This window comes from Triticum aestivum, chromosome 3B (genome assembly GCF_018294505.1).
Source record: "Triticum aestivum cultivar Chinese Spring chromosome 3B, IWGSC CS RefSeq v2.1, whole genome shotgun sequence".
NCBI lineage: Eukaryota > Viridiplantae > Streptophyta > Magnoliopsida > Poales > Poaceae > Triticum > Triticum aestivum.
Window position 1 is genome coordinate 264,312,800 of NC_057801.1, and position 8,889 is coordinate 264,321,688.

An 8,889-nucleotide genomic window follows, 5' to 3' on the forward strand; every position below is an offset into this window, starting at 1 on the left:
TTCAGGAGGGAGCCAGCAGGATACACTCCAGATCCAGACTTTGTTCCGTTTATTTGGAGACGCAAGGGTGATGATGCTGAAGATGGTAGTGGTGCGAAGGAGAAAGACGACGAGATGGACACCTCAGAACACAACGGGAATCCATCCATCAATTCGTCCTCTAGTTCTGCCCCAGCGACACACATTCAGGTGCCTCAAGTGCAGCGCCGGGAACTCGCGAGTCCTGGCCTTGGTGGTGCACCGGAAGGCGGCCCTATGATTATTGCAGTCACTCCGTTTAACTCTTCACCGCAGACACCGAGAGGCATGGAACTTGCCGCCCATCTTAGAGCCAACTCCACGTTAGGTGGTGGTCTTGAACAGTCCACGCCACGGGTCGATTTTGCATCGCAGCCGTCGTCACCAACTCATACGGCAGCGTCGCATCCCGCGGTACTCAAGTCGGTGCCGGCCACCGGCGGCTCGGCGGGGCGCCTGGACTCATCTTCCAAGCACAAGCAGCCTGCAGGTCGGGTGGTGTTGCAGCCGTCGTTGCAAACACTGACGACAGCGACGCAGCCGGCTGTTGCCATGACGGTGCAGGGCAGCGACAGCACGGCTGGGCGGCTGGCTGAGGCTTCGAAGCACCGGCCACCGGATGTGCTGGAGGTGGCCGCCCAGCTACCTGCTCGGGTCGAGCTGTGCACGCTGGCCCCAGCTGGGAGTGGTCGTGAAGGGCCGACCACTGGTGTACACACATGCATGCATGGACGTGATGCTGAAGAGCTGGCCGTGGGTGTGCATGCATGCATGCATGGACATGGTCCTGAAGGGCCGGCCGCGGGTGTGCAGGCATGCATGCATGCATCCGTGGCTGCGCTTCGGCCCCAGCCGCAGGTAGAGCTAGCCACGTCCACCCCTCCGGCATCCGCTGGTACGTCTGGTCCGGTGCCTGACACACGTGAGATGGTGACCTCGTCGCTCCATCCTGCTGTTGAGACTATCGGGGAGGGGGTTGCTTCTCCATCATCATCCCCTCCACCGACAGTAGAGCTGGCGCCTCCACATCGAGGGGGGTGACACCGTCACGCCGGAGTAGTCGGCATACAGTTGCCGATGATGGTACTTCAGCCACAGATGAGGACTCCTTGGCCAAGGCTATGCGGCGTAAAGCAACGCAGAACCTCGATCACCAAGGTACTACATCGCCACCCAAATCCTTTTTAGTTTTTTTCAATACTAGCATCATTTCTAAGTTGAATAATGTGGGTGTTAGTCTGGGAAAGAATGAGAAGGATATTTCTATTTCGACAAAGGCTCTGAAACATTTGGAATATGATCGATTAAAAGTTGTTCCACATGTTTCTAGCAAGCCTTTTGCCTCTCCTACTGACGAGGAGGAGCTGCATGCCACATCAGATGGTCAGCTACTCTCTCATTTAGTTGGAGCGGTTTCGGATGTGGGTCTAGATGAACCCGGGCTTAGTTCTTTGATTGAGCTTACAGCCTCCGGACGTAAATCAAAGATCGCACGTTCGAAAAAAGTTAGTAAGTCCCATAAGAGGGCGAAATTTTCTAAATCTCCTATTGTTTCCCCATGAATGGAATGTTTCTTAACAGCAGAGGTCTTCGTGACTTGGCTAAGCATTTATTCATTGCGGAGTGTAATAAGGAATACAATTTAGATTTTTTGGCTATCTCTGAAACGGGGAGACGTGACTTCTCAGTAAGTCTTCTTAACCGTCTTTCTGGCGGGATAGAATACACTTGGGTTTCACGACCGCCTAGAGGTCGTTCTGGGGGCATCTTACTTGGCGTAAACACGGGGACTATGGATGTTTTGGCTAGTTCGGATGGTGAGTTTCACGTTAAACTCCATATTCGTAACAAGGCCGACAACTTCACATGGACCCTCGTCGCCGTGTATGGGGCAGCCTAGGATGAACTCAAGGCTGATTTTCTCCGTGAATTGGTTAATCTGGCGAAAGATAATCCCTACCCCATTCTTATAGGAGGGGATTTCAATTTGCTTCGTTTTCCAAATGAGAAAAGCCGTGGTAGGTTTGATAATCATTGGCCTTTCCTTTTCAATGCTGTCATCGACAGTCTCGATCTGCGAGAGGTTTCCATGATTGGAAGACAATTCACTCGGGCGAACAGTCTTCCGGAACCAACATACGAGAAACTAGATCGCGTTTTAATGGATACTGACTGGGAATCTAAATTTCCTATGGTGTCTGTTCGTGCTCTACCTCGTATCGAGGCCATATCAGACCACACACCAATTCTCCTAACTACTGGTTTGCCACGACCACAACATAGACGCAAGTTCAAGTTCGAACTTGGTTGATTGCTCCGGGATGGCTTCCATGACATGGTCAAGAAGGTATGGGAGAAACCGGTGGCCGGGGATACCCCAATACACAAATGGAATAACAAAATGCGTGCATTACGTAAATTCCTTGGTGGTTGGGCTAGGCATACAGTGGGTATCCTCAAAAAGGAGAAGCTTCGTCTTTCATCTATCATTGATGAATTAGAAGCATTGGCAGAGGTTAGACCATTATCTGAGCATGAAATCGAGATCAAGAGTCAATCGAATGCAGAGATAGCAAGCATGCTGCGTGAAGAGGAACTCAAATGGTACCAACACTCTAACTCTCAATTTATCCTGAAAGGTGATTCGAATACTAGATATTTCCATGGCGTCGCCAATGGCAGACACCGGAAGAAACTTATTCATTCACTTCAACAGGATGAGGGCACAATTGAGGGACATGAGCAACTTAAATCTTATATCACTAATTATTATAAAAATTTGTTCGGAGCCCCAGAGGAAGGAAACTTCTCGATGGATGAGTCTCGAACAGATGACATCCCTCAGGTCTCGGATGAGGAAAACAACCTTCTAACAGCACCATACTCCGAGGAGGAAGTTAGAAAGGCAGTTTTTCTAATGGAGCACAACAAAGCCCCGGGTCCGGATGGTTTTCCCGCAGAGTTCTATCAGAACTTCTGGGAAGTCATCAAACCGGATCTCCTCCTCTTGTTTAGCTATCTACATGCTGGCCAACTAGATTTGTTTCGCTTAAACTTTGGTGAGATTATTTTATTACCTAAGGTTAATGAGGCTGAAAGGATACAACAATATAGACCTATTTGCCTCCTTAATGTTAGTTTTAAAATATTCACGAAGGTTGCAACTATTAGGCTGAATTCGGTTGCTGAACATGTGGTTCGTCCTTCACAGACAGCTTTTATGCAAGGTAGACACATCCTAGACGGAGTTGTTATCCTTCATGAAACTGTCCATGAATTACATAGAAAAAAGTTGAATGGGGTCATACTTAAAATAGACTTTGAAAAAGCTTATGACAAAGTCAAATGGCCCTTTCTTCAACAGACTCTCAGAATGAAAGGATTTTCTGCAGAGTGGCGCGCAATGATCCATAGCTTTGTTTCAGGAGGCAGTGTTGCCATTAAGGTCAATGATGACCTTGGCCACTATTTCCAAACGAAGAAGGGATTGCGACAAGGTGACTCGATATCGCCCATGCTATTCAATATAGTGGCGGATATGCTAGCAGTCATGATTGAGCGTGCCAAGGCTGATGGACAAATTGATGGGGTAGTAAATCATCTAGTTGATGGTGGCCTCTCCATACTTCAGTATGCCGACGATACAATTCTCTTCATGGATCATGACCTCGAGAAAGCGAGAAATCTGAAATTAATTTTATCAGCATTCGAGCAACTCTCAGGTCTTAAGATCAATTTTCATAAAAGTGAATTGTTTTGCTTTGGCGAGGCCCAAGACGAGGCTCACCTGTATGCCGAACTGTTCGGATGTGGGTTGGGCCAGTTTCCGATCACATATTTGGGGATACCGATACATTATCGAAGACTTACAAATGCTGAATGGAAACACGTCGAGGAGAGGCTGCAAAAAAGACTTAGCAGTTGGAAAGGTAAGCTGCTGTCTCTAGGAGGAAGATTGGTCCTAATAAACTCAGTACTAAGTAATATGGTACTATATATGATCTCCTTCTTCCAGTTGCCAAAAGGAGTTTTACATAGATTGAATTATTTCCGATCACGATTCTTTTGGCAAGGAGATAGCGAGAAAAAGAAATATCGATTGGCTAAATGGAGTGTGGTTTGCCGTCCCAAAGACCAAGGCGGGTTGGGCATTCATGACCTTGAGGTTAAGAATAGGTCCCTACTCGGCAAATGGTTGTTTAAATTACTAACGGAAGATGGTGTATGGCAAACCCTCCTCAGACGGAAATATGTGGGCTCCAAGGCAGTATCCCAAGTATATTGGAAGCCTGGGGATTCTCACTTTTGGGCGGGTCTAATGGCTACGAAGAAATATTTCTTTTGCTATGGATCTTTCTCGATTAAGGATGGCTCGGAAATTAGATTCTGGGAGGATATGTGGCTAGGAAATGCCACTCTCCGGGAACAATATCCGGCTCTATACAACATTGTGCGTCACAAGGGCGATACTATCGCCACGGTAATGGAATCATTTCCGCCAAATGTGACATTCAGAAGGGATTTATTTGGACCCAGACTACAATCGTGGAACATCCTGCTCCAGCGGTTGTCCACAGTGCAATTGTCACATGGGTCTGATGTATTCCGATGGAACCTACATGAGAATGGACAGTTCTCTGTAGAGTCTATGTATAGAGCGTTAATCCAATCTGATGTGCCAGTTGATAATAACAAGAAGATCTGGAAGATGAAGATACCGCTTAAGAATAAAATCTTCGCATGGTATCTTCGTCGTGGAGTCATTCTTACTAAAGATAACCTTATTAAGAGGAATTGGCATGGAAGTCCGCAGTGTGTCTTTTGTCACCATGATGAGACAATAAAACATTTATTCTTTCAATGCAAATTGGCTCGTTCTATTTGGTCAGTCATCCAAATAGCTTCTGGCTTGTATCCTCCTTGTAGTGTTGCTAATGTATTTGGCAACTGGCTACATGGGATTTATCACAGGTTTAGAACCCTTCTCAGAGTGGGAGCGCTTGCCGTTATTTGGTCGCTTTGGCTCTGTAGAAATGATAAGGTTTTTAACGATAAAAGTACTTCTCTTATGCAGGTTATCTATAGATGTACCGGGACTCTTCGTTTATGGTCCTCTCTACAACGTGTGGAGAATCGAGACCTGTTTATGGAGGTGTGTACACGATTGGAGGCTACGGCGAGGGATACTTTTACCCAACATGGGTGGCAGCATGATCTTAGGATTGGCCTCCCTCCGCTTTAGGCGTTATACGGATACTGCATGTTTTCCTTGTATTTTGCCTTTATTTATTTATTTATTTATTGAATGAGAGGATATTGTTTGGCTGTGTGCATCTTAGCTATGCAGAGGCCGGGTGTAATGCTTAAATCTTTTAAGTAATAAAGCGCCTCTTTTCGAAAAAGTAACCGATCGCTTAACTAGTCCAACTGGTAGCGGTCTGGAACTTGGGATTCTGGATAGGCGCCAGCGAAAAATCTCTGCCCGTCCCAGTAACTTGCATCTGACGTGGCGGCTTGCATGACGCGTCATCGCAGCAGAAACATCCCACTTGGAACCTGCTCTTGCTAGGCGCCAGGGAAAATGGCTCTCCTCTAGACACTTGAATATTGTCTCCGACGTGGCGCCTTGTATGAGGCGTCATCACGGTTACTCGCCATTTCGACTACGTGTAAACCAGCACTGTGCGTGATAACAACATTTGAGTTGTCCGAACAGAGTTGAGTTGTGTTCCCGCGCCGCGCCTATAAGAAAGACTACTCAAACCTTTTTGGACATCAAGAAGCGGCAAGCAACAGAACCGACCGAGAACGCGAAAGTGCATTTGCATCGAGCGATCGGTCGGCGCATGGATCCGCGGTGCAGCCAGCAGTGGGAGAGCTCGATGGAGGACGTGTCGACGCCGCTGCTGCCTCTGCATGCCGACGGCAGGACGGACGGGTGCGCGTGCTCGGCCCTCGGGTCGCTGCTCGCCAACAAGTACCTCGTGATCGCGGCGGGGCCGCTGGCGTCGGCCCTGATCTGCGCATTCGTGGACTTGGGCCAAGGCCGCGCCGCGGCGCGCAACATGCTGGGCGTGCTGGCGTGGGTGTTCATCTGGTGGCTCACCGACGCCGTGCCGCTGGGCGTGGCGTCCATGGCGCCGCTGTTCCTCTTCCCGGCGTTCGGCATCTCCTCCTCGGACGCCGTCGCCAAGGCCTACATGGACGACGTCATCTCCCTCGTCCTCGGCAGCTTCATCCTCGCGCTCGCCATCGAGCACTACAACATCCACCGCCGGCTCGCTCTCAACGTACGCACCCTCGATCGTCGATCGAACGATTACTTACAACTAGGCACCCACGCACGCGCCCACACGTTGAAGAAAAACTAACTAACGCGCATGCAGATCACGTCGCTCTTCTGCGGGGACCCGGTGAGGCCTCCGCTGCTGCTGCTGGGCATCTGCGGCACCACCATGTTCATCAGCATGTGGATCCACAACACGCCCTGCACCGTCATGATGATGCCGGTGGCGACGGGGATCCTGCAGCGGTTCCCGCGCGGCCAGGCGGCGTCCTCGTCCGCCCACGCGCACGAGGTCCGGCGGTTCTCCAAGGCGGTGGTGCTCGGCGTCATGTACGCGTCCACCATCGGCGGGATGTCGACGCTGACGGGCACGGGCGCCAACATCATTCTGGTGGGTATGTGGTCGACCTACTTTCCCGAGCAGCGGCCCATCACCTTTAGCTCCTGGATGTCCTTCGGCTTCCCCGTCGCGCTTGTCCTGTTCGCCGCGCTCTGGGTCACGCTCTGCCTCATGTACTGCTCCAGCAACACGGGAAGAGCGCTGTCGGCTTACCTCGACAGGACCCATCTCAGGAGGGAGCTAAGCTTGCTTGGTACGTGCTCTTTCTTTCTTTTCTAGCTTGGACAAACCATGTTGCTCCGTGTGAGGACCATACGTTCTTGTCAGTGGTCAACTCTTTGGCTTTCTGGTCAGTGTTAAACTGATTATTAACCTGTTATCTGATGTCTGTTCTGCTTTCTTATCCGCAGGTCCAATGGCTTTTGCAGAGAAGATGGTTCTAGCCGTTTTGGGGGTATGCTTCTACGTTCTCGGCCAGTACAAGTTGTAGCCATTCTGTTTGGCTTATTGAGCAAAACTAAATGAAGTGAGAATGAATTCTTGCAGGGCCTAATTGTGCTGTGGATGACGAGGAGCCTGACGAACGACATACCTGGGTGGGGAGTCCTCTTCCACGGCAAAGTCGGGGATGGAACAGTCACCGTAAGAGCACCGATGCATGATACCGCACGCAGCTTTTGAACAGACAAATCTGCCGCACGAGCTCACTGGATATGTCGTATCGACTTACTAATGCAGATCATGATGACGACTCTGCTCTTCATAATCCCCAACGGCAAGGGCGGCGGCGAGAAGCTCATGGACTGGGGCAAGTGCCGGAAGCTGCAGTGGAACATCATCCTCCTCCTCGGCGCGGGCTTCGCCATCGCCGAAGGCTTCAAGGCGAGCGGCCTGACGGACATACTCTCGGAGGGGCTGGGATTCCTGAGGGGCGCACCGCCGCTGGTGATCGCGCCCGTGGCGTGCGTCTTCAGCGCCGCCATCACGGAGTTCACGTCCGACGACGCGGCCACCACCCTGGTCCTGCCGCTGCTGGCGGAGCTGGGAAAGACCATCGGCGTGCACCCGCTGCTGCTCATGGTCCCCGGCACGGTCGGCGCGCAGCTGTCGTACCTGCTGCCCACCGCCTCGCCGCCCAACGTCGTCGGGTTTGGCACCGGCTACATCACCATCAAGGACATGGTGCTCACCGGAATACCCATCAAAGTGGTGGGCGTTGCAACTCTCGCCGTCCTACTGCCAACTCTAGGTATCCAAGTTAACTTGCAGTCCTAGCACTGACATTAACACTGACCATGACAAAGGAAAAAACTGCTGCCTACTGCCGCTGCTCCTGTACTTACTACTTGCTCCCCCTTTTCTCTTTGTCTTGTGCAGGTTCTGTGGTTTTTGGCATGGATCAGAAGTTGTAGGGACTCAGATTAAAATTCAAGTGCTCTGAACATTTCAAATTGTAGAATTGGTTATCCTCTTTGCCTGGAAAGAACAGGAGCTCGGCCTATTGCTATGAGAGGGGAAAGGAGTTCTCCTGTACATTTTAGACAACAGATTATGCAGTAGGATGTTTAGGTTGTACTATTATACAGTACTCCCTCTGTCTCAAAATTAGTACAAAGTCGAGACATTTATTTTATTTTGGGACGGAAGGAGTATAGTATACACTATGTATAGCAAACACCATTGCCTCATGTGTTTTTTGAATGGTGTCTCCTGTGCACTGGAACTCTGTACATTTCCTCATGTGGTTGTACACAGTTCCAATCCCACCCACGTTTCAACATTTTGTATGGATCACCTTGGAGAGGGTCGGGAATGTGTAGCGAATTATATTTCTTAGATGTCTTTGGATGGGTGGTGGTTGTGTGGAGACGAAGATTCTTCTTCCTCGCCGGTATGATTTTCTGCTGTTGTTCTTCCTTCTTCTTGTGCTGCTGCCGAAGGGATGTCCTGCTTTGCTTGGGTGGTTAGTCCGGCCGCGGCGCAGGAGCGGGTCCTAGTTCTCTTCCACCTGGAAGAGGTACATATAGTGGTATTGAAAACCATAGACGGCGAGGACTGGTGCAGGCATGTTTGATGCACATGTGTGCCCTTGTTTTTCCGGTGCCGAAGAGAATAAATGGGGAAGCAGCATGGCAGTGATTATGCCGTGATTGAATATGAGGACTTGCTTGTGTCTGAATGCAGATTATTGTGTTGCAGGGTCTCCTCGCAAGGTTCAGGGATGATGACGCAGAGCTTCAGAAGT

The 8,889-nt window shown here is 50.1% G+C and overlaps 1 protein-coding gene across 1 annotated transcript; it reads left to right on the top strand.

The window, feature by feature from the left end:
* The first annotated feature begins 5,816 nt into the window (after window positions 1-5,816).
* On the top strand, window positions 5,817-8,480 carry LOC123065334 (tonoplast dicarboxylate transporter). The gene is made up of 6 exons (XM_044488657.1): window positions 5,817-6,308; window positions 6,405-6,897; window positions 7,055-7,098; window positions 7,191-7,286; window positions 7,383-7,893; window positions 8,022-8,480. The coding sequence occupies exons 1-6, from the start codon at window positions 5,865-5,867 to the stop codon at window positions 8,054-8,056; spliced, it is 1,623 nt and encodes a 540-aa protein (XP_044344592.1). The 5' UTR covers window positions 5,817-5,864; the 3' UTR covers window positions 8,057-8,480.
* Window positions 8,481-8,889: the final 409 nt, after the last annotated feature.